The 27325-nt window shown below is 37.8% G+C and overlaps 1 protein-coding gene across 2 annotated transcripts in view; it reads right to left on the bottom strand.

Moving 5' to 3' along the window:
• The window catches only part of TPK1 (thiamin pyrophosphokinase 1), a 319383-nt gene that overhangs the window by 236018 nt on the left and 56040 nt on the right, over positions 1–27325 (bottom strand). For both annotated transcript variants that reach the window (XM_072762803.1, XM_026018334.2), the window contains one exon: positions 17312–17383. In XM_072762803.1, the coding sequence (XP_072618904.1) occupies positions 17312–17383 (72 nt within the window). The remainder of the gene's footprint in view (positions 1–17311; positions 17384–27325) is intronic.

Here is a 27325-nt window from a genome sequence, read left to right as displayed (position 1 = left end):
ATTTTATTTTATTTTATTTTTTTTAATGGTGAAAAAATTTATATTTAGATTTATAGCCGGCTGGACTCAGTTTAGATGATCCCAATTTTGTTGGCAACATCTAAAGCATCATAGTCAGGAGCCAGTCGAACATATGCTTTCTTCTCTCCAACAGGCCTGATCAAGGTGTTGACCTTGGCCACGTCAATGTCATAGAGCTTCTTCACAGCCTGTTTGATCTGGTGCTTACTGGCCTTGACATCCACAATGAACACAAGTGTGTTGTTGTCTTCTATTTCTTCATGGCTGACTCAGTAGTTAAGGGGAACTTGATGATGGCATAGTGATCAAGCTTGTTTTCCTGGGGGCGCTCTTTCGAGGATACTTGGGCTGCCTTCGGAGATGCAGGGTCTTGGGTCCTTGGAATGTAAGTGACGTGCGGATCTTCTTTTTCTTGTTACTGTGCACGCCTTTCGGCACCGCTTTCTTAGCTTTCAAAGCCTTTGCTTTGGCTTCGGCTTTGGGAGGGGCAGGGGCTTCCTTCTTTGCCTGCGGCGCCATCTTCGTGAAAGGGATCTAATTAATATTAATTTTAAAAAAACATCTTTTTACTGGATTTATGAGAAGATGAAAACAGCAGTAAATATGGATTACTTTGTTTTAGAGCAGTGTCTCCTCACTTTTACTTAAGATACCAAAGCTGAAAAATGAGCATTTTGGAAAGACCAAATGAAATAAAGATGGTGATAGTAACCAGTTACTCAGGCAAATATAATAACCTCCTCATCTGATGATCCTAATATCAATCAGACATCAGGTTAAGGCTGTCTTGATACATTCAAGAAAGAAAAACAATACAGACAATAACCAAAAGAAAGTTTGGTGATAAACATTCCCCTATATATATCTTTTAAGTTCATTCAATTTTATAATTTTTTATTCCATAGTTGTAAATACTTGTTATATTTATCTTAGTAATGTTTCTTCACTTATTGTGCAAACATATTTCTTGGTTTGCATTAAAATAAGTTACAGAACTGTGTTGGTATCGTTCATTAAACTGAAGAAACAAATGCAACTAATAATTTTTGCTTTTGCTTAAGATACTACTTAAATTTACTGATGTGACACTATCCATGTACCACAAGGAATACATCGTCTTTTACTTTTGATTCAAAACTGAATATAAAACAGGTAAAATTACTTATTTCATCATTTAAAAATTTTTTAAAGACACCATCAATAACTGTATAATAATATAAAATTGTTTAAGAGAAACCCAAAATGCTCAGTAGGCACAAGTAAATTTTAAATTAATTCTAAAATTGAAATGCTAATGAAGTTGTTATCGATACTACACTGAAACAAAATTTTTTAAGATTTTATTTAGTTATTCATGAGAGACAGAGAGAGAAAGAGAGAGAGAGAGAGAGAGAGAGAGAGAGTCAGAGACATAAACAGAGGGAGAAGCAGGCTCCATGCAGGGAGCCTGACGTGGGACTCGATCCCGGGTCCCTAGGATCAGGCCCTGGGCTGAAGGTGGCGCTAAACCGCTGGGCCACGGGGGCTGCCCCCACTGAAACAAATATTAAATAATACATAAACACTTTCAGTTTGTTCCACTGTTTAGCAAGTATAAAAATCTTCATATAAAATAATTAGTGACTATTTCTGATATAATAAGTACCATAGAGTTAATATAACTAAAACCCACTTTAAAGATCTCTGAGTACCAAGACCAACATTCAAATGTGGATAGAGAAAAGAAATAGAATGCACAGAATCTTAACCAAGTTGTTTTCATACTGATTGAGAAGTTGTGAATCCTAAATGTCAAGCCCCCAAAAGTAAGATTAGCAGGAAAAATTTCTCATTTGCAGAGATTCACAGTTCATCAAAATTTGCTGTAACCAGAGGTTTGTTTTGTTTTGTTTTTAACAAAAAATACAGGTATTACATGGCTTAATCTTCCTTCTAGAAACTTAAGTGCGAGTTGAGGCTAATAAAGAATAAAATATACACATTCATACCACAACCTCAGTTTTGTTAAACTGAATGAATGGTAATGTCTCCAATTACCATAGAAGGCCTCTGAGGATTATGCTTAGCTACAATAGTTCATAGCTGTGTGCTTATGGAGAGTTAACAGATGTCACAGACATGATAGAAGCAGCAAGTAGGACCTCCAAACCATTTCCACACCACATTTGACTAAACATATGTAATGTCTTTAATACTGTTAAATATGACAAGATTACTTTCTATTTACAAAAAGAGAAAAAAGTCTGCCCATGTTGTGTATTTATTATTCTCCTCTGGAGGAAAGGAATATTGTTTCTTTAAAGCCCAGAAAGCTGATATATCTTGATTTGTTGTTATACTCTGAGAACATAAACAATTCGCCTCTCCAAGAAAATATTAGGAAGTTATTAAAGCATGCTTATAATTTGGTCAGGAAAAAAAATGCTAGTTTTAGACTAACTTGTAACATTCACATGTTATACTTTTTGCTTGGTTATGTAAGACAAGATAAAAAGGGAACAAATGGAATGCAAGTTATTATGGAGGCCACTGCTAAAAAATGTCCCTTAAAAACTAGAAACAGTATTCCATGGGTGAATAACATCATGACAACTGACAATACTCCTATCCTATTTCCAACGAGAGATGGTATTTTATTCAACTAATGAGAGTTTTGGAGCATAGTCCTCAGAGGCCTAATTGAATGTTAGGATTAAAAGCATATTTTTCTCTAAGTCTTTGATTTGGTAGTAATTGATATTTAAAAATTAAAAAGTAAGAAAAAACAAAACCAACAGTCCTGTCTACATAATCAAAGCAAAGGAGAATGTGGTAAATTTAAGCAAATGACACAGATAAGTCATATAGTAAGTGAAAACAAATCTACTGGGTTACATAAATATAGAGTTGTTGAAGATGGCATATTTTTATTTCTCAAGATCCCTAATTTTTTTTCTTTTCTTTTCTTTTCTTTTTTAAGATTTATTTATCCATGAGAGACAGAGAGAGAGAGAGAGAGAGAGAGAGAGAGAGAGGCAGAGACACAGGCAGAGGGAGAAGCAGGCTCCATGCAGGGAGCCCGATGTGGGATTCGATCCCAGGACTCCAGGATCATGCCCTGGACTGAAGGCAGGCGCCAAACCACTGAGCCACCCAGGGATCCCCAAGATCTCTGAATTTTCCATGTACAATCATATTCATACAAATGTTAGTCTATCTTTATCTTTTCTCCTCCCTCCGAAGTGACAAATCCAGCCTATTTCCATCAAGTACAAAGATATTGCCCCTTCTATTATTTCTGCAATATTCTATATGCTGCTGAACAGGAATAATGCACAGTGCTGTGCATGACGAGTGAGTGCCAGTGGAACCCCAAGGAGAGCACCAAAATCACCACATGCATCGTTATAAACAACATGTATAAAGTAATCATTAAGCAAAAAAACTGGCTTGGTTTGTGACCAGTGATAAGTTAGATATTCAATAAATACCTGTCCAATGAATAATCCAGGCTGATAATGTTAAGTACATTTGAAATAATATTACCAATCTATTTTTTTAACATAACCAAAAGCTGCTGACGGCTGAAAAAAATTCATTGTACCTTATTTATCCTCTATTGTCTCTGTTGTGAACTTTCAAGAACATCCCAAAAACATAATTACATTACTGAGCAAGCAAAATACTCTTGTGCTCTTAAAGGGAATGATGGACTACAGGAGGGGATGGTGCATTCTTTGACACTTTGATCTTCAGCATAAAATTATACAATTTTATTTAATGGCAGAATCATAGTCTCAAAAACAAATATTCTGGATGATTCTATTATTTTCCCATTAACATCCACTACCCTGAAATATGTTTTATACATTGATCATTTACCTATAAATTTCAACCGCAAGGTGAAAGAATTTAAAACATTTTATAATGCTCAATTCTTACAGTCATTCATTTATTACTTATTGGGAGGAAATAACTACCACCACTGGTATTTTTCCCGTTTTCACTACTAAGTTACACAGAAAGAAGAGAGGCAGGTGACTTCTAAAAGATGAAAATTTGGCAAACATATCTTGGCTGATTTTTCACTAACCCACATCATTCACCATCTTTGGACAGTCTGCTGAATCATTTTTCCAGTACAGCTACATCAATGAGTCTATTCACCTCACAAAAACTACCCAAGTGTGTGTGAGTGTGTGTGTGTGTGTGTGTGTGTGTGTGTGTGTATGGGGGCGGGGGAGGCAGGAATTGAGAGTGAAGAAAGGTGAGATATTTTTCTAATGTACCTATTAAAAAGCAAAACATTTTTTATCATACACTGTATGTCTGGGGGCACTTGGCCGGCTCAATCAGTGGAACACACAACTCTTGATCATGGGGTTGCGAGTTTGGGCCCTGCACCGGTGGAGAGGACTTAAAAATATAATCTTAAAAAAAAAAAAAAAAAGCTACGTGTCTGTTACCAAGTCAGAACACAGAACTATAAAAACAAACTAAAGTATGCTCATGAACAACTTTTCTTTATAAACATACTTAAGTTTTTTCTTAAAAACTACTGTCCCCCTCATCTAAAACATCCTTCTATCCTTAGATGATCTTATTTAGTACCAACAGTCTCACCAAGTCCCATGGTGGGATTTGCAATCCATTATTTACTACTCAATGAGTATATTTTATGCAAAAGAGCTGGCTACCATACTGCAAACAAGCCACATCTCATAAATACCACATCGTATAAAGGAGGAAGGAAAAAAAATCCATTTTAGGTTGGCCTTGAGGTCAAATGACCTACAAAAATATCCAGACTGAAGGTATAATGGTCCCAAAGTAATGCAAAGAAACTTTCTAATTGAGGTTTTACAAGAAAAGCAAATGCATACATACAAGGTAATAAATTAATGCCCAAAATAATCACCGGTAATTGAGTTATTTAAATTTATTTCACTAAAAAAAAAATTGTTTCACTCTATTTGATTTATACTTTTTCCATATTTAAGATGTACAGAATTTATTTTCCAAATCCATTTATATCCATCGAATTAATACCTAACATATACGATACTTTCATTGTTTTTCTGAAGTTACTAAAATATCCTCTGTAGACAAGGAGTACCAGTTTCAGTCTGAGGCTATTTAGCATTGAATCCAGGGAAGGTTCAATGCCTACCAGTAATGGATTGAAACTACAACATACTACAGTAAGATCTAGACTGCCTATAAGAATCCCAGGCACCAGGCTTATAAATACAAAAGACCTTTGAGATCAATGCTATTTCTAGAGAAGAGAGAGTTGAACAGTTATCCACTTGCCAAGAAGCCTTGTATATAATTGCAAGTTTGCTAGGGATTCGATAGCAAAATACCACAGACGGGGTACCTTAAACAACAGAAATTTGTTTTCTCACAGTTCTGGAGACTAGAGGTCTAAGGTCAAGGCGTGAGCAGAGTTGGTTTCTCTTGAGGCCTCTCTCCATGGCTGCAGATGAGCACCTTTTCTCACTGCATCCTCACATAGCCTTTCTCAGAGCACCATCCCTGGTGTGTCATCTTCTTGTAAGGACAGCATTCCTATTGCATTAAGACTCCACCTAAAGCCTCATGTAATCTTAACTACGTCTTTAAATATATACCATATGTTGGCAAATGGAACTCCAATAAAGAAAAATACAAAAAGATAAAGATTTTCGTATTTATTCATGAGAGACACAGAGAGAGAGGCAGAGACACAGGCAGAGGGAGAAGCAGGCTCCCTGCAGGGAGCCTGATGCAGGACTCGATCCCAGAATCACGACCTGAGCCAAAGGCAGATGCTCAGTCACTGAGCCACCCAAGTGCCTCGACTATCTCCAAATATCATCACACTGGGGACTCTACAGATGATTTGGGGGAAAACAAATCAGTCCCTAACAGTAATACACTTTACGGTGACAATTCTGACATGTACGTTGGGAATGGGTACATCAGACACTAGATTATAAGTACTTTAAGAAAAAGGTCTGTGTCTTTCTCACTGGTATCCCAGTTTTTGCACATCACTTGACACAGACCATGCTCAAAAAAAATACGGATTAAAAAACAGAGTAGGGATCCCTGGGTGACGCAGCGGTTTGGTGCCTGCCTTTGGCCCAGGGCGCGATCCTGGAGACCCGGGATCGAATCCCACATCAGGCTCCCGGTGCACGGAGCCTGCTTCTTCCTCTGCCTGTGTCTCTGCCTCTCTCTCTCTCTCTCTGTGACTATCATAAATAAATAAAAATTAAAAAAATAAAAAATAAAAATAAATAAAAATAAAAATAAAAAACAGAGTAATGTAAGAGTTTTTTGCCTTTTAGTAAACATATTAGAAAATGTAATGCTGTGAAGGTTGGTCTTTAAAAATGACCTTTCTTTAGAATACCAAGTGCAGCAGTTTACATAAAGTACCATGAATTAGGAAGTACAGCAGATTTATGAATGTATTTCAAATATCTTTTAAAGATTTATTTTAGAGAGAGAGAAAGAGAACATGAGTGTGGGGAGGGGTAGAGGGAGAGAATCTCAAGCCAACTCCTACTGAGTATAGAGCCCCGACACGCAGCTCCATCTCACAACCCACGAGATCATGACCTGAGCCAAAATCATGAGTTGAGGGATCCCTGGGTGGCGCAGCGGTTTAGCGCCTGCCTTTGGCCCAGGGCGCGATCCTGGAGACCTGGGATCGAATCCCACATCGGGCTCCTGGTGCATGGAGCCTGCTTCTCCCTCTGCATGTGTCTTTGCCTCTCTCTCTCTCTGTGTGTGTGACTATCATAAAAAAAAAAAAAAAAAGAAAGAAAAGAAAAGAGAGAGAAGAGAAGAGAAGAGAAGAGAAAAGAAAGAAAAGAAAAGAAAAGAAAAGAAAAGAAAAGAAAAGAAAAGAAAAGAAAAGAAAAGAAAAGAGCTTTCTAAAAAAAAATCATGAGTTGGACACTTAACTGAGCCACCCAGGTGCACCCCGCAGATGTATTTCAAATATCAAGTACTGAAACTGTGTTACAAATTATGTTATTATGGTTACTAGAATAACACAAAGCTTAGGAGGGAATCTTGGGAATGAAAATAACAGAGGTCTTTAGTATCTGATAATATTTGTATTATAATACCCAGAATGATAAAAGATCTCTTTCAATAGAAATGGACCATCATCTTGGAGATAGGAGTGGTAAAATTAGGTCTCCGGTCTCATATCAAACAAAACAGATTTTGTGCTATGCCACTAATATACTGAAATGTCTTCTATATCAAATAATCTTTTTGTAGTCTCCCAAATGTTTCTGTATGACTGGGACAGATCTTTTCTGCCAGCCTTATTTACAGGGACCACAGCTTGTACATAACTGTTTTACTTAATGGACCTGAACGAAGTATGCAAATTGCTCATTGGATCTTTGGCTCAATGTTCACTTTAAATGTGCTCAAAGCATAAGTTCTGCGAAACACTAAGCACAGAAAATGACACAAATGGTGTCAATTTGGTAGTTCAATAAACTGTGATAAGCTTAACTATTACAGGATTCTTAAGTCTAATGACTAAGCTACTCATTACTAGAACAGATGCCTCCCAGATCATCCTAACTAAAATCTGAAAACCTAAAGCCTAGCATTTTCCCAGAGAACATTCTGCTAGGCCTTTGCCCCAATATACTCAAGTAATGAAAATGTACATGCTATTTTACCTATCCAGGTAGCCATAACCAGCTTATACCTAAAAGTTAAACTCATAATTAACTATTTAGATCGCAATGAAGCCTTACTAGAAGGTGTCACTATTTCCGTCAAGAATCTGCCATTAAATGATTCACACTGTTCAGTTCTACTGAATGTGTTCAAAAAATAGAATATTTCCTCTTGTAGTAGCTTAAACAAATGTTTTGCCCTAAGGTCTTCTCCTCTGGTGCCCCATTCAGGTTGGCTAAATATCACCAGTGAATGCTAGACATGGAAGGAATGTGGACCAGATTTTCTCTCAGCTAAACGGTCTTCCAGTGAGGTGGTAAAGAACCCGTTGGTTATACCCTCTCACTATCGTTTTGCCTCCCAGTGGCAGCTTCTTCCCAAAGATTCCAAGCAGCTATTCTTGTAAAACTAAAAGCTCAGAGAGGCTCAGCTTCCCCCAAAGACTAATACTACAGAAGAGTTCAATTTAGTTTTTAATCTATAATTATATACAAATACTAACCAATGGAAATATTCAACTCCTCTATATTCGATTAAATAAACTTCCAGATGTAGCTGGCCTTGAAACACCCTCTTACAAGGGAGAAGCCACTAAGCAAAGTAGGACAAACACTTAATACACACATAGACACTAATATTTATCTACCACACAACAGTATATAGCGTTTAAAGTAGGATCTGGGTAAAAATAAATGCTTCTAGATTCTGAAGGGCACAACACATGATACAATGGGGTAGAAAATGTCAACTCCGCCATGTTTCTCTGGTGGCTTCTCCAGCATGTTCTTTCAGAAGTCTTTCACACTAAATGGATTAGCTGTATTCTGAACTGAAATAGAGAAAAACCACCACAGAAAAACCTTTATTTCTCATTACAGACTGCTGGGAATTGCTGATGAACATGGCAAATCTGCATTTCAGGGAAGGCCACCTAACTCCCGAGTACCTTGATCTAAAGAATAGAAAGAAAAGAAATGCAGTATGTTGCATTTGCCCCTGTAGAGTTATCCAGAGGGGATGGTCTACTGATGTGTTCTAGGCTTTACCCCATCTAGTTAGCATAGAACTAGAATTCTTTAGGACTTTTTTCCTTGTACTTTGTTTCACCAAGGATACCACACTACAAAGGCTGCAGCTCAGTCTCCTGAGCAAGGGTAACTATCAACAACATGCTCATACAGCTCTCATTAACCACACATCAGGATCACTCCAGTGAGGCTTAACATCAGGCAAAAGAAAGCTTACGTGTGCACACAGATACAAGTAAATATTAAACATGGAGTAAATGTGAGTAGTTTTTATATGCATATTATATATAAAACATAAGTAGCTTTGCTAACCTGGAAGCCATTTTCTGGTCACATCTAAAAATGACATACTAGGGGCACCTAAGTGGCACAGTCAGTTAATCATGCAACTCTTAGCTTCGGCTCAGGCTGTGATATCAGGGTCCTGAAATAGAGTCCAGCATTGGGCTCCAGGCTGAGCAGAGAGTCTGCTTAAGACTCTCTCTCCCTCTGCCCCACTTCTTCTGTGTGCACATGCTCTCTTTCTCAAATAAATAAATCTAAAAACAAAACAAAACAAAACTGATCTACTAATTAGGACACAGACCTTAGTGGCATAAACAATGAAGTCCAACAGGCAGTTAAAATGCCTACACTACCTGCCATGAAGCATACAGAATCATATGGCCTGGCACTCATCATTTTAGGGGCATTTTCTTATTTGGTAATAACATTTCATCTATTACCCTGATATTGAAAAATACGTATGAAAATCGTTTCATAGGAAATATTTAAAAAGGCAAAAATCTAAGCATGAAACAATAAGGAGAATAGTAAATAGTTACTAGGAACTGATTTTTTTTTTCATTACAAACCATGATGTTTTAAATTTTTATAATGCACACATATCTCTATAATTAAAGATGGAAATTTAAAGAAGAAATCATTTATATATCACAAAAATAAAGTTAATCTACAGTTTTCATAAAATTATTTTAAAGCTTTAAGAGTATTATAATAAGAATATATGATAAACCTCTTTAGACACTAATGTCAAAAGATAGGAGTACTGTTGAACTGCATAATTTTCTACTCTTGTATAGAGCAGAAGATGTACTTCTTTTAATGAATAATAATAATAATAATAATAATTTTATGAATAAAGAGGATATACTCCAATGACACATTTGTTAGCACCCCAACCATCAAAGGCATAAAATCATAGAGGCAAAAGGTGTTACATTTGCACATGAGCTATGTGGGAAGAACAAGAGATTAATGAAAACTTCAGTTCTAACTAGTTGTACAAGGAAATACAAAATAAGCATCTGGGAGTCAGCAGAGGGGGAAAGAAATGAGTGATAGAGTTCAAGTTTAGCAGAAGCGACTTCTACATCATTTAAAACCAAGGCTGAGGAGCGAAGAATCAGAAGAGAGAGCAACAGAGGTCCCCTGTGCATGTACCTGCTCTTGGGCTCCCAGCAGGGCAGGAGGATTTCCAAGATCTCGAAAGCATTAAAGATCAACAATGGCCTCCAGAAATTGCCAACATGACCTACAATCACTACCCTCCCAGGCTAGTCTCACAGAAGAGAAGAGAAAACACCCTCAGGCAAAGCATTTTGTATCCATTTTCAAGGTGCTTTTCCTCAAGGATGGATAAGGTGACATTTATAAGTAATAGAAAAACAATATGAATGCTAAGAAAATGATCACTCTACCTAGGTAAGGTAAGGGAACCTTCCTTCACCAGAGGCAGCACTGGTGCTGGACTTTAAAGGATGAGAGGATGTTTGCAAAATGAATAAATAATAATCTAGGCTATGTACAAAGAAGGAACAAATGTCCACTTTTTTAAATCAATCATTAAACAAGCACAAAGAAATAGCTGTGAGATAGGAGGCCTGAGAGAAAACAAAACACAGAGTATGTAGAAACTGACTCTTAAAAAAAAAAAAAAGAAAAAAAAAAAAAAAAGGACCAGGAGTAGCCCTTCCAGAGACAGCTATAATAGAAGCATTAAGGTAATTTAAAAAAAAAAAAAAATTTTTAAAGACACATTTATTCAGTGTCATGATCAGACTATTACATTTAGCAATCAACAGCATGGGTGCAAAAAAAAATCTACATTAAAACCCTTTGTTGGAATGCTTTACACTTTCCACAGAACAGAAACTAAAATAACCTGTTATACAATTAGTCACAAATATAGTCCTCGAGTTTTTTGCCCATACACATGAGTATTGTTTAAAAAATGCCTTCTTTGTAGCAGCTAGGCCCTGCCACCACTGTGCTTGGCTGAGTTCACAAATCTGTTGTAACCTGTAGGTCCCTGTCACTTCTCTGGCTCTCCCCTCCTGCTAAGCTTTATTTCCTGGCAGTAATTAAAACCTTCTGCCACTGCCATAGCTTCTGCTGCTGACAGAACGGCCATAGCCACCTTGGTTTCTTGGTTTGACAAAGTATTGGCCTCCACTACCATAGGGGCCAGAGCTTCTGCCTCCAAAATTTTCTCCTTTCATGGGTCCAAAATTTGAGGATTATTGTAATTGCCAAAATCGTTAAAGCTTCCGCCACCTCCAAAATTGCTTCCGTCGTTACCAAATCCGTTATAGCCATCCCCACTGCCACTGTATCCACCACCACCTCGACTGCCACCGAAGCCACCTCCACCACTGAAGTTTCCTCCACGACCAAAGTTGTCATTCCCACCAAAACCACCTCCACGACCACCACCAAAGTTTCCAGAACCACTTCGGCCTCTTTGGCTGGATGAAGCTCTAGCCATCTCTTGCTTCGATAGGGCTTTCCTTACTTCACAGCTGTGGCCATTCACAGGATGGTATTTTTGAATGACAATCTTGTCTACAGAGTCATGGTTGTCAAAGGTCACAAAAGCAAAACCTTTTTGCCACTGCCTCAGTCAGTCATGGTCTCACTCACTTCAATTTTCCAATACTGTTCAAAATAATCTCTTAGATGATGTTCTTCAGTGTCTCCTTTAATGCCACCAACAAAAATCTTTTCCACAGTTAAGTGGGCACCGGGTCTTTGAGAATCTTCTCGGGAGACAGCCCTCTTTGGTTCCACGACTCTTCCGTCCACCTTGTGTGTGGCCGAGCGTTCACGGCTGCGTCCACCTCCTCCACAGTGGCGTACATGAGGAACCCAAAGCCTCTGGAGTGCTTGGTATTGGGGTCTCTCATTACCACACAGTCCGTAAGCGTCCCCCGTTGCTCAAAATGGCTCCTCAGACTCTCTTCGGTTGTTTCGAAGCTCAAACCTCCAATGAAGAGCTTCCACAGCTGCTCAGGCTCTTTGGGAGACTGACTTAGACGTGACGGCAGTGTGAAGGGAGACTTTAACGATGCTTACTCGGCGGCATCCAGGGGCCGGTAATTTTAAAATTTTAAGGTAATTATCAAAAAACATCTTTCCATGGAAATCCCTCTAATAGGAATAAAGTATACTAACATATGTAGTAAGATTAAAACAAGTGATTGATACCACGTATGTTAAAGCAAACCAATGAATCTACACCTAAAAATAGCACGTATTCAATTTCTCTTATTTTGAGAATAATCCCACTGGACACCAGAAATGAGGTAGAGATCCCACTGAATAGAAAAATGGGAATAGAAAAAAAAAAAAAAAAAGAACCTTACATAATACAGATTTTCTAACCTTGGGTGAGCTCAACTTCAAATAACCAGTTAAAAGGAGGTTACCAATTCCTAGCATACACAGTTTATAAAGGAAAGGAGTAATACAACAAAACTGTCAAAGCAAGGTTCTTTACAGCAGATTTCTACATCATTTAAAACTTAAAACTGGGAAGCCTGGGTGGCTCAGCGGTTGAGCATCTGCCTGTGGCTCAGGTCATGATCCAGGCCTCCTGGGATCCAGTCCCACATTGGGCTCCCCATGGGGAGCCTGCTTCTCCCTCTGCCTGTGTCTCTGCCTCTCCCCCTGTGTCTCTCATGAATAAATAAAATCTTTAAAAAAAAATTTAAAACTGATGGCAATACTAATTACTAGCACGAGATCAGTTTAATTAGTAAAGCAAGTCAGGATTCTATTAAAAACTGATTTATATAAGGTGTTTTTATTTAAAAAACAGAAAGCATAAGGCATACAAACATGACCAAAGTACAGTCAATCAAATACTATGATAATTTCAGGTACTTAAGAAACAAAGATGAGCGAGCTTATTCTAAGGACTTGTGACTCTCAGAGCATCTGAGCTGCCTTCATGAGGAAACACCTCATGGAGCATAGTTAGTCTATGCTCCCCTAACTCAACTGTAGCCACCTGAGAGCCCACCATTACATCCCAGCTTTGGACGCAAGGCCTGATCTAGAATGTCCTCAGCAAGCATCAGTTACAAATGAACCAGAAGGGAAAACACTGATGCTATAAAATCAAAGGCGTTGTTTCTATTTCCATTCATGTACGCTTCGTGGGCATCCTCCTTTTAACCTCAAAGACCTGCCTGATTTGTCAAAATGTTTTCAACTTTTTAAATCCTCCTTGGAAATGAACCAGATAGAGTGCTCCTACCCTGGCATGATCTGAAGGTTACCAGAGAACTGAAAAAAGAGAAATCAAGTGATAAAAACCAACTGCTTTTAAAGGAAAAGAGTGTCACACTGTAGATAAGTACCTGGCATCAGTGTAATCTGATAATCTATTCATAATCTAATTCCCATGGCCACCATGTTCTATGGATCAAATGGAAAAGACAGAAAAGCCATGAACTCACATTAAAAATGAAGATATACGTTAAGAAGTCAAATGCCTAGAAACCTGATATATGGTCCATCTAAAACCTCATCCCAGGTAAGTGAATGTCAGATTTTTTATTAGTTTTTGTTTTTTTAATTTTATGTAATTCAGAGTTCTCCTATTACCTTTGAAGGTCCTGGTAAGCATAGTGACCCCAAGGAGAGAATAACTGATCTGCATAAGATATAAGTAGAATCCTTCAAATACAGACATTCCGATTTTTCTCTACTTATCACATATTTCAGGGTGACAAAGACATTTACTGGAAGACAAAGACTCAAAAAAAAAAAGTTAAGAAATCTGAGAGCAGTATCTTTTCACAAATGCCAATAACCTCTGGTAGTTACAGAAAAGTTAGATACTGGCTACTGTCCTATCTGCCTTTTCCTCTACCTACCTACATACTTGTTTTATATCTCCAGATTAAATTAAGTACACAAACTGCTGGGACAGGCAGGGATTAAAACTGACCAAGACCTGGGATCCCTGGGTGGCGCAGCGGTTTGGCGCCTGCCTTTGGCCCAGGGCGCGATCCTGGAGACCCAGGATCAAATCCCACGTCAGGCTCCCGGTGCATGGAGCCTGCTTCTCCCTCTGCCTGTGTCTCTGCCTCTCTCTCTCTCTGTGTGACTATCATAAATAAAAATTAAAAAAAATTAAAAAAAAAAAAACTGACCAAGACCTATAACCAAGAAAAATCACTGGAACTTCATGAGGTATTAAAGAGAAAATACATTTAAAATCTTCTCTCCTTTTAATCTCCCTTGAATCCCTTCTCGAGTCATTTAAAATAATTGCATAATACATCAAGTAAACATTGCAAAAGTAATAAACCTTCAAAATAGTCTTTCCCCTTAAAGAAATCTCAGGAAATACCTACTTTCCAGAAGTCTTCAGGTAAGTTAAATCATCGATTTTATATAAAAGACTTACACATGTGTAACAGCCTTCAAATTTGTCTGTGTTTTGATATAATAGCCTGGGTTTCACCCCATGATTTCTGTTCTTCACAAATCTTTAGATTTGTTACAGAAAGTTACAGAAAATGTCCCACATTCAGGACAAAGAGGAGCAGGCACGCTGCCTCTGGCCCTTGCTCAAATCCCAAGCCACAATACTACCTTCCGTCCCAGGCCCTTCTGAAGGCTGCTCTATACTTTTTTGTAGACTGCTGTCTTTTGTTAACATCAGCAACTCAAGCTCAGAGTTTCCCTATTTTTTTTTCTTTTTATTTGTTTGGTTTTTGTTTTCTCTTTTCAAATTTTTATTTAAATTCCAGTTAGTTAACATACAGTGCAATATTAGTTTCAGGAGTAGAATTCCATGATTCATACAACCACCAATGTTCATCAAAACAAGTGTCTATACCTCCTCCTCAATACCCAATTTTTTAAGAAGATTTATTTATTTTAGAGACAGCATGCATGCATACATGTAAGGGGAGGGGCAGAGGGAGACCAAGGGAGAATCTTTTTTTTTTTTTTTTTTTAAGATTTTATTTATTTATTCTTGAGAGATAGAAGGAGAGACAGAGCCAGAGACACAGGCAGAGACAGATCCAGAGGGAGAAGCAGGCTCCATGCACCGGGAGCCCGACGTGGGATTCGATCCCGGGTCTCCAGGATCGCGCCCCGGGCCAAAGGCAGGCGCCAAACCGCTGCGCCACCCAGGGATCCCCCAAGGGAGAATCTTAAGCAGAATCTCTGCTGAGTGTGGATCCTGATGCAGGGCTCAATGTCACAGCCCTGAGATCATGACCTGAGCCAAGTCCATATAACCAACTGAGCCACCCAGGTGCCCAATACCCATTTTTTTTTCTTTTACTTAGAAGACGAGCAACACACAACAGGACACTACAAACAAAAAATCACAGCTTCTTTGTGAGAATCACAAAAACCCTATTCTATCTTTCCTCAGTACTTAACAGTTCCACTCTTTACAATGGTTAATGGTTCCAGAGAGCCAAGAATTATCCTGGAGATACATATAAAAACACATATAGATAACCTAAAGAAAAGTTCTTTTGGAAATGAGATTTATCTAACCATTTCACTCCATGTTACTCTTAGATACCTATAGTTCTTTCCATGTATACAGACTGACCTAGCATTCATTTCTTACACAAATTAAATAAATAGTTGGTGTGTGTCCAGCGTGAAACTATTCGAATCAAAATCATTGCAGGAAACTAATGCAATGAGAAACTTCAGTCAGCTAAAAAAATCTACATTATTTCACACTATGGACAAAATAGGACCCTTCACCCCTCTGAAATGAGACTTCTACATGTGGTTTTCCTCACCCAAGATTTCCAGCAGTTCCTGTCAATGATTATTTTGTTTATTTTTAAGATGTGCGATAAAACACAGCTGTTCACACACTCTCCTAAAAATATAATAAAACCTGATAATGAGTTCAGCTACAAAATATGTGCCTAACCGGGATCCCTGGGTGGCACAGCGGTATAGCGCCTGCCTTTGGCCCAGGTCGCGATCCTGGAGACCCGGGATCGAATTCCACATCGGGCTCCCGGTGCATGGAGCCTGCTTCTCCCTCTGCCTATGTCTCTGCATCTCTCTCTCTCTCTCTCTCTCTGTGTGACTATCATAAATAAATAAAAATTAAAAAAAAAAAGATGTGCCTAACCAGTTTACTTTGGTATTAATTAGCAATATGAATCATATTAAATTCATTCTTTCACTGGTTATAATTACTAAGCAATTACGTGCCAGACACAGCACTAGGCACTGAACTGACAACAAAAGACCTTTCTGATGGCATCTGAATGTCTAATTACAAGCAAGTGAGAAGTTCTATGACAGTGAAGTTACTGATTAAATAACTTTCCAACTTTCAGTAAAACAATGTGACATTTTCAGTTGGCTAAACTTAGAATAAAGAGTTTTCATGGTAATCACATAGGACAATAAAAATTCATTATACAAAATCATCCATAATGATCTATTCCCTCTTAGTATCACAACTACTTCTGTCCGCAGATGTGAGCCTATTGACAGGTTTGCATTATAAGACACATAACCTTGATGCAGAGAATATTAAAGATTTCTACAATAGAGAATCATCTGGAATATGCATCAATATATCAAGCATCATGTTCTTCTGCCTATCTAATTTGGCTTAAAATTTACATTGCTAACCTTAACACAAGTATCCCCTTTGAAAAAAGCTCAAGATTTCATGGAAAAGCTGAGGTTCAAAACAGCAAATGATATTTAATACTATTTTCTAGCCTAGAGCTAATGCTATAAAAACGAAAGGATAATGTAAAAAAAAAAAAAAAAAAAGCAGTTAATAAAGCCTGTTTCTTACAGGAAAACTCACAGAAGTATTAATTCTGCAAATCTACTGCATGTTTATATTTTTCAGCATCCCTAGAGATTCTAGTATATTGTTAGTCTCTCTCTCTCTTTTTTTTTTTTTTTAAATTTTGCAAATCTGGTCACCCTGCAGATATCTCATTGTTGGATGCTAGGATGAGTGAGGCTTGAATGATACTTTTTATTGTGGCTTTTTATTTACACTTCAACAAACAGTGAGTACTCAGGATGAACTACATAGTGGATCTGAAATACAGAGTAGTGATGCTACATTGTAATTCTGTCCTTCGGGGTCCATGCTGTGGAAACCACCCACAGAAACTGCTTAGCATAAAAGCAGATTCATTCACCTGATAATTCAATAATTAAATTACTTTAAGCTCCACTTTTTGGTACTGTAGTTAGATTCTGGAATATTTAGTAGTTTTATTATCCTAAATAGATTAAGAAAGTAAGGAAACACAAACACTAATTAAGATTACCTTTGCTCCAAAGATGGCGAACACATTTGTCCAGAGGCTGATTTAGAACGACAAGGCAGTATTTCAACTTCCCTATGAAAAAAAAAAAAAAAAAGTGAAATAAGTAGGTGAATGGAGTCAGAGGCCTCTGTTACCCTCATCTGAGTCTGGAAACATTTTACTAATCCAGATTTTCCATCTCCAGAGCTAAATTTCAACCACAGCTAATTTCTCATACCTTAATTTTAAAAGACACCAATATTTAACTACATCTACTTTATTCAATATGTCTGTCACATTGCTATATTGCTGAGGAATTGATTAAAAAAACAATTTATCATAAAAACAATTGGGGAAGCTTCTTTTTATAGGGCATCCACTCCTTTGACACAACTCCTCTTCTGTCTGTCTGGTCCGACATCATCCTGACATTACTTACCAACCAGTAGGGCCTGGAGGACACGTGTTTTTACACTCATTCTCATTTATTCACATTCTCTCTCTCCTCCCCATACAAAATTTTGTCTGTGTATGCAGAGAATCCCACTAGCTCTTTTCATGGCTCTTTTATTCCAAGTTTTTAGATGACACTCAAAAAAATGAAGACACTCAAAAGACAGAGAAAAGTTACTTCTCTAACAATCATTTCAAGCCCTTTATTATGTACTAAAAATAGTGCAAAGCAAAATGCAATCAGGTTGTTGAAAACCTGTCATTCAGCTCGGTCCAAGCACTCCTTTTCATTTATGGAAGAGAAATGTTTGTTTGATGATAAGAAAAATTAATTTTTTAAGCAATCTCAGTGTTAGAAATGGAACAAGATAAGGAAATGAAAAGGGGATGCCATCATCCACAGCACACATTCTTAAGTGCTGATTATACAGCAGGCACTGAGAGTACAAAGAGAAATAAGATTACAGAGTATCTGTGAGATAAACATTTATAATGAAGAGGATTTATCCTACAGTACAACGGAAGTATATGAAGAGGAGCAGGTAATACAGAGATGAGTGTGGCAGGAGTTCAAAGCCCGGAAAGTCAATAAGGCCTGGTGTCACCCTAGAGATCTTTGTGAAATGAAGATTTTTGAACTTGATTTTTCCTTAAAAGGAAAAAAAAGAAGTTGGAAAGAATAAAGGAAGAGGCATTCCAGACAAGGAAAGCACCACACAGGAAATTGCTATCCTTTGCCATTAGGGTTACTACCATGCAGTTGCAGAAGCAATGCCCTAATGACAGGAACCCAAGACATAAGACCAACAACAGAGATTTCAGACACAGTGTTTAAATAGAGAAGTGTAAATTGTGACATCCAGGAAGGATTTAAAAGGGATGCAGAAATGAGTAGTAAAAGCAATCTGTGTCTATTTGGTAATCACGCATACAGAGATAATAGCCAAGGTCAGAGAGCAGCCCAGAAGCTAAGATATTGCAAAGAAAGGGTAGAGACAAAAGAACAAAGGATGAAAGCAACACCATACTGTTTTGCTCACCACTACAGAGCTGAAGGACATCAACAAAGGAAATGCAGAAGGAAAAGCCAGAAAGGTACAAGAGCAAAGAGCACACTTCCCAGAATGCGCTGTCAATAACACAGCTTGCTGCAGAGATGTCGCAGAGACTAAACAACCAGAAGAGGCCAACGAGCAGGGGCAATCTCAAAGCAAAACCTGAAAAGTCACAGAGGGAGCCTCAAGACAGGGAGGAGAGAACAAGGAGTTAGTAAACCAGGAGGCGGATGCCTCTTCCTAAAAAATAAAAAGTGAACTCTGAGAAATGCAGGGGAAATGGCCGCAAAGTCGGGAGAAGGCTCTTTAAATATAGGAACAATCTTAAATTTTGGAGAGAAGGAAGAGGAAGAAAGGCCGGGATTCATTCATTCATTCATTCAAGCAGGCTTTTATATAGGGCACAAATTACTCCTGTTCAGGCACTGCTGAGCTTCTGGCCCTACTAGGACTTACATCCTATGGACGAAAACAGGTACTGAGATCGAGGTACATGAACACATGTAGGACACACAGAACTCAGGCAGAGGTGGAGTGTGGCTGATTTATTTACATGTAAACAAAAGCAAGGTGAGAATATGGAATTACAGTACAATGTGAACAATTTTACAACAACCACTGTAAGAAGTGGATTACCAAAGATGGCAGTACACACCTTTACAACTACAAATTCATTTAGAGTTAACTAGCAAATAAAGGACCTCAGAGCCATCTCTGATTTCAGGATGGAGAAGGTGAAGATTCCCACTAATTCTGGAGAAGGTGAAGAAACCCCCCTCTGTGAGTAGGACCAGCCCTAATCCAGAGGCAGCCCATCCAGATGCCTTCCTGAAGTTTTAGCAACAAAAAGCATTCTGTTTGTGATAAGAAAACCATTTCCCCCCACGCCCTGATTGAAATGTCCCTGAATAGGTTCATGTTGACCTTCTGAGAAATCAATAACCTGAATGCTATGTGACTCCCGGATTCTTTTGTCTTTAAGCGGTTTTTTTTTTTTCCTTTTGCCTTTAAAAGATACCTGTAATTGCTAATCGGGACTCTCTTCCTCCTCGGAGGAGGCGGAGGAGGCGCAGAGCCCGTTTGCGCAAACGTCCAATAAACCCTCTTGCTAATTGCATCTGCCTGTCTGGGGTCTGAGTCTCTGGGGCGTCCACCGGGACACGTTGGACCCGTGAGCCAGGGTCCAACAGAGGGAAGCAGGAGTAGGCATAAACAAGTTAAAACAGCGATAACAAGAGGTTTGAGAGTTGGCAAAAATCACTTATCAAGAGGTAAAGGGAACCTAGGATGCTCCTTTGGGTGGCATGACTGAATGACTGTGGCAGAGACCAGCAACTGCCTCAGGATATTCTTTTTCTTCTTTAACAGAATTTTGAGGGGGTTTTTCATTTTGCTTCATTTTTGGCTTTTACTTTGTTTTGCTCTCTGTTTTTTGTTTTACTGGGCACATTACTGTCCAGATGAAAAACTATATATCCCAGACCTTTGTAGTTAAATGTAGTTTTTAGATTAAGCCTGGCCAAAGAGACATGTATTAGACCTTATTTATAAGTTACTTGCAGGGAGTCTCCTTAAAATGGAAGGGGCTCGGATCCTCTACTTCTTTTCTTCCTCCATCCTGCCAGCTGGATCAAGGATTGAGGAACTGCTGAATAAAATTTGAGCAGCCACCTAGGATGATCAAAACTGTTGTGCCCAAGATCGCGAATCCGAGAAACCACCAAGGAGCCGACACCAATGCAAGCGCACGAGGGTTTATTTACAAGCTCTAGCTCGGGTCCAAGTGTACCCGACACAGTGGAGCAGGGACTTGGACCCCGAGGTGGGTTTCAGCTTAGTTTTAAGGGCTGGTCTAGGGGAACTCCAGAAGGGGGGGAGCAATTCCTCAAGTTCTGTTTACATTCTGATATGGGGCCTTCAAGGGCATTGAGCTCTGTTCTTATTCTAATAGGGGCTTCCTGCCCTTGGCTGGGGCTGTTTTTATTCTAATATGGGGCTTTCTAGGACTTTAAGCTGTAAGATGTTTTCTTCCTGTAACTGAAGTAAGGTAAAGTTCAGCTCTTATTCACAGGGGCCTGGGATGGCTGTACTTGTGATAACACTGAACTTAAAATGGAATGGCCTTCATTTTCTCCGCCTCCACAAAAACAAGAGAACAGCCTGAAGGAGCCTGGGTCCCCCATGACTCCATGAAGCTTCCATTCCACCACTTCAATGCCTGCTTACAGACTTCTTTTCTGTGAAAAAAACTAAACTTCTATCTTAAGTCACTATTACTTGGGGTTCCCCTACTCTATAGAGAGAAACTAAGTGTTAATGCAGTGATCAGACTGGGTCAAGTTGCAGCAATCTACATAGGAATTGGAAGAGGCACAAGCATGCATCAAAATGCAGGAAGGGAAACTTTAACCCATTCATTCAGCATGGACAGAACATCAATACAGGACATTTGTAGCCTGGGGGCAGCACCTGGGTGGCTCAGTTGGTTAAGTATCCAACTCCATGTTAGCTTAGGTTGTGATCTCAGGGTGGTCACATCGAACCCCCTTCCCCCAAGACTCTGTGCTGCGGTGGGGGGGGGAGGGGCAAGGAAATCTGCTTGATATTTTCTCCCTGTCTCTCCCTACTACTTGCCTCCCTTACTAATAAATAATTTTAAAAAAAAATTCATAGCTTGACACATGGTAAGTGTTCAATATAATGTTAATGGCAAGGAGGTAATAATTTGGATAAATCAATAGTCCTTTAATATATCTGACAAGGTCTGCACTGCTAAAAAAGGCATTCAACAATACGATACGTATATTTAAATGAAGGAATGAAACTGCCTTCTGTCACAGATTCTTTGATATTTAAACTCATCATTTTTGTGGCTCAAAGAGCAATGTGATGAGGGGGAATGGAACAGCTTTATTATCCACACTATTTTTGCTCCTCTAAACCAATACCTTCATGAAGGTAATACCTGGGAAGGCATTTTTGAAAAGAATGATGAGGTTTAAAATTAGTAAATCTTAACCGTGCCATACGTTAAGTCATTAACGATCAAGAATTAACTACTTCACCAATTTCTATATATAACATTTATGTTAAGCTTGTTCTATCTAGGTACTAGGAGCTGATTGATGTCCTTCCTTTCCTTTTTTCATCTAGTCTCCTCTGGAATTTTAACTTGATGAAATCAGTTTGGCATTCATTTCACACTCAAAGCCCTCATGATTATTAATCCATAGGTTGCAGAAAAAGTAGCATCCAAACTACCTAATGTAACTGAACAGTTTATGGCAGTATACTTCAATGCAGACATTCTAAAATCTAGAACACATCACTCTGGGGTACTAAATCATGGGACACTGCCTTTGACTCTAAATTTACCAAAATTTATATGAAGAGGGAAAGTCAGGAACATGGAAGGAAGAATATGGATAGTACTACTTCAAGTATTTTTAAAGCTGTCACAACAATATGGTTCTGGGATACACACACACACAAAAAATTAAAAGGCTATGCAAAACTCTCTCACTATAAAGACTATAGATTTTTAAATCAAGTATCATAAGGCAATCTCAAAGAGAAATGTAAGACATGATTGCAAGAATAAGAGAACTTTTTCTTTATAAAATACAAACACTCCATTTTAAAGAACAGAACAGCACAGACTGGCCTCAACTTCTCAAACATTAAGTCAGTAGTACTAGAATTGCTTTCTCAAAGGGGTTTCAATTATAGCAGAAGATGAAAACTCCTAATCCTGAATATATCAAAACCCAAGTACTCCAAAGGTACCTGGAAATCCTGAAGTGAGTACAAAGAGAAATTGCCACAAACAGGATCCTAAGGAGATATGACAAATACGTGAAAGGGACGCAGAAACAGAAAATTAACATTAGGTAAAAACTAAGGAAATCTGAGTAAATGATGCAACTATTAATACTGGTTCATTAATTATATGAATGTACCATACTCAAGTAAAATATTAATACACGAAAAATTGAACGTGGTAGAGGCCATTCTATGTGAACTCTCTTCACTATTACAATTTTTCTGTAAATATAAAGCTGGTTTTTTTTAATAAAGTCTATAAATTTATTAAAGTCCTGTAGCAAGGGAAAAAAAATAAAAACTATTCTATAAAGTAATGATTCAGCAATTACTTCAACAAGGGTAACTAGAGTACAAAAGTCTGGATTTCAGGTATAAAGTCAAGGAAAAAAGCCCATTGCAACGGAAGACAAAGACAATTCTATTTCATTTTGGAAAAATGTATTATTTCAACATTATCTTTTAATTTAGAAGGTAAAGCAAGGACAACAGAACAGCAAATACCAAAAAATCCAATTTCTATTTCAGAACATCATTTTTTAAAAAATCCAGTTTATTTAAACAGAAAAAGAAAAATTTACCAATTTCCCCTACCACCCATATCTACCTCTAGCAACTACCAATCTGTTCTCTGTATCTATAGGTTTTGTTTTAGATTTCACATATAGAAAACATCATTTGGGATTTTTCTTTGGCTTATTTCATTTAGCATAATGCCTTCAAGGTCCATCCGTATTATAGCAAATTGCAAGATTTCATTCTATTTTAGAGCTGAATAATTGCACTATATATATATATGCATATATATATATGTACACACACCAAAATTTCTTTATCCATTCATCCATCAATGGACACAGGTTGCTCCCATATCTCGGCTATTGTAAGTAATGCTGCAACAAACATGGAGATGTTTTTATCTGTTTAAATTATAAATTAGTGGGATCCCTGGGTGGCGCAGCGGTTTAGCGCCTGCCTTTGGCCCAGGGCACGATCCTGGAGACCCGGGATCGAATCCCACATCGGGCTCCCGGTGCATGGAGCCTGCTTCTCTCTCTGCCTATGTCTCTGCCTCTCTCTCTCTCTGCGTGACTATCATAAATAAATAAAAATTAAAAAAAAATTATAAATTAGTGTTTTAGTTGTCTTTGGATAAATATCCAGAAGTAGAATTGCTGGGTCATATTGTAGCTCTATTGTTAATTTTGTGAGGAATCTCTATACTGTTTTCCACAGTGACTGCACCAACTTATATTGCCACCAATCGTGCACAATGATTGCCTTTTCTCTACATCCTCACCAACATTTGTTATTTCTTGTCTTTTTTGATAATAACCATTCTAACAGGCATGAGGTGATCTCTTGTGGTAGTTTTGATTTGTATTTCCTTAATGATTTATGACATTTAGCATCTTTTCATGTACCTGTTTGTTATCCATATGTTTTCTTTTGAAAAGGTCTAGTCAGGGGTACTAGATTGGCTCAGTTGGTAGAACACTGGACTTGATCTCAGAAGTCTAAGTTTGAGCCCCATGTTGGATGTAGAGTTTACTTTCAAAATAAACTTTAAAAAAAAAAAAAGTGAGAAAATGTCATCTGCCCATTTCTTCATTGGATTTTTTTTATTGAGTTGTACAAATTCTTTGTATATTTTGGATAATAGCCCCTTATCAGATATATTATTTGGAACTAGCACCTCACTTGTCCTTGTAGTAAATGATCATGACTTATTATAAATGAGATTTCCTAAAGAAAAAGAGCTCGATCCACACAAAGGCATAATCACTGCACCATTACTCACTTCTCTCTCAATACATTATGATGATGCAATTTACCTGTGTGACAGATTTTTACAGAAACTAATCTTTGCAAATGGCTGAGTACCTTAAAAATATTTTTCAACACATGTTGAGGATAATACAAATTCGGCAAAAGCATAATTATACATGAAAATGACAACTCATCATTCTTGCCTCCTAAAACTAAGAGCTAAAATTAGCTCTTAAGTTTCAAATACAATCTTACCAGTTCTGAGAAGACATTGGCAGATGGAGGGAGGAAGGAAAAAAAAATGATAGGAAAGAGGGAAAGGATGACAGGAAAAGGAAGGAGGGGAGGAAAAAAGAATAATAGTAAGATACAAACTTCAGATTTACATCAATTATCACAAATGAATAAAGTCTATAGAGAAGTAGCTATCAACCTCACTGTGTATGAGCATCACAGATTTTTTTTAAAACCCCAATCTCCTTCCCTAGAAATATAATTCAACATGCTGCCAGTTGGGCCTGTGCATCATATTTTTTCAAAACCATAAGAGAGTCTAATAGGCAATCAAAGTTGAGACTTGTATGGTGCCTTGAAATATTAACTAATAATAGTAGAAAGCCAGGGGATCCCTGGGTGGCTCAGCGGTTTGGCGCCTGCCTTTGGCCCAGGGCACGATCCTGGAGTCCCGGGATTGAGTCCCATGTCAGGCTCCTGGCATGGAGCCTGCTTCTCATTCCTCCTGTGTCTCTGCCTCTCGCTCTCTATCATAAATAAATAAATAAATAAATAAATAAATAAATAAATAAATAAATAAATAAATCTTTTTAAAAAAATAGTAGAAAGCCAACATTAATTGCATCATTTTTTTTTTTTAGGTAGGCTCCACACTAGGCCAATGTGGGGCTTAAACTTATAATCCTGAGATCAAGACCTGAGCTGAGATCAAGAGTCGGACACTCAACTGACAGAGGCTCCCATGTGCCCCAACTCTGAATCATTATTTTTAAGTAATATATATATATATATATATATATATATATATATATATATATATATATATCACAATAATTACTTGTAACTTTTTAATAAACAAACATAAATTGGTTGTTTTGTCTTTAACCAGTATGGTATGAGATCAAAAAAGGACTGAAGACCAGTACCCTAAATGAAAATATATTTAAATAAAATTTACAATAAAAAAAAAATTTACTGGGATGCCTGGGTGGCTCAGTGGTTAGGCGCCTGCCTTTGGCCCAGGGCGTGATGATCCTGGAGTCCCAGGATTGAGTCCCACACTGGGCTCCCTGCATGGAGGCTGCCTCCCTCTCTCTCTCTCTCTGTCTCTCTCTCTCTCTGTGTCTCTCATGAATAAATAAATAAAATCTTCAAAAAAATTTACTGAAATGCATTAGCAAGTTACCAAGGGTTTAATGATGTTTTAAAAAAATGTACTGGAAGTCAGATAAAATCAAACATTAGACAAAACACATGCCAATCGTTATTTGTAACAGCGATGTTGTCAGAGGACCAAGGATCACTATTATGAGTCTCATCCCTAAAAGTATTTCAGTTAAATAAAATCTCTAGAGTATTGAACTTCATTTTCATATATTACAAACTTCTATATTTAAGAGTAATATTTTTTTCAAGTGTGTACAGGGAAATCAAAACCGTCAAGTCATTTTGTTCTTTGAAGAAATAAATTGCATGTGGAAAAGCAGAAGTATTAAAAAGCTCTGAAGAAATATTTCATACGAGTCTATTAAAATAATCAAATTACCAATGGACTAAGCATTGGTAAATCATATATAAGAAATTGCTTCAAAAAAAAAAAAAAAGGAAATTGCTTCAGAGAAAGTAAAGAGTAGACATTAACAGATACCTCCCTGAGAAATCCCTGGCTCTACCCACCAGGAGTGACCAGTCAATATACCCCAGTTGCACTAGCATAATAAAATCTGCCCCCTTCCATTAGCAAAGGGCCCTGGTTTAAGGGATAAGTTAGATGGTCATTCTGCCATCTACCTTCAGCTGCCACTCCATCCCTTTGTTTCAGTGTTCATCAAAACACACTTCAATGAAGTTTTCATCCCACCACCTCCCGGAAATAACCAGTGTCTCAGTCATCAGTGACCTTCTATTCCAAAATTCAACAGCTGAATATAGGTTCTCATCTTGCCTGACACATCTCCATAGCATAACAAACTAGATCACATCTTGCATCCATCCTTCCTGAATCATGTTCTTTCCCTGGCTTTTTGGAAACTACTCTCCATTGGTTCTCCTACCTTCCAGGCCACTCCTTCTCAGGATCCTTTGCAGCTTCTTCCTCATCTGCATAAAACACACTCAAATATTTGTTGGGTACCTCTTCCGATTGTTTACATTCATTTATAATAAATTTACTCCAGCTACTTTCTCTACTAATCAAGTGACTCTTCTTCAATCCTTACTTGTCTGGGGATGAACAGTTTCCCAACTTAATACAATTCCTTACAGAATGAAAAAATACCCTTGTAAAACACAATATCCCTTTCTAGGTTCTGGAATCCTCAGGACTACTCTTAAATGACTATTATACAAAATATTCCAGGAGAGACACTGGAAAAGTAAGCAATAAAACCAATTGTCTTGCCTTAAAACAGCAAAATGGTGTTTTTTAAATGTTTATGTTTGGTTTTTTAATTTCAATATATTTCTATTAAAAAAAATCCCAAACGCAGTTGGCTCATTTTTCCCCACCCTTCACTTTGGGCAACTAGCAATCTGTTCTCTGTACCTACAAGCTTAATTTTGGGGTTTTTTTTTTAGATTCCACGTAAAACAACAGATCATATGATTGTCTTTCTGTGACTTATTTCAAGTAGCATAATATTCCCAAGATCCCCCCCACCCCGACGTTGTCACAAATGGCAAGATCTCCTTTTCTGTGACT

This window comes from Vulpes vulpes, chromosome 7 (genome assembly GCF_048418805.1).
Source record: "Vulpes vulpes isolate BD-2025 chromosome 7, VulVul3, whole genome shotgun sequence".
NCBI classification, from domain to species: Eukaryota; Metazoa; Chordata; class Mammalia; order Carnivora; family Canidae; genus Vulpes; species Vulpes vulpes.
The sequence above is the reverse complement of the archived record's forward strand: the minus strand, read 5'-3'. Positions and strand labels throughout refer to the sequence as shown.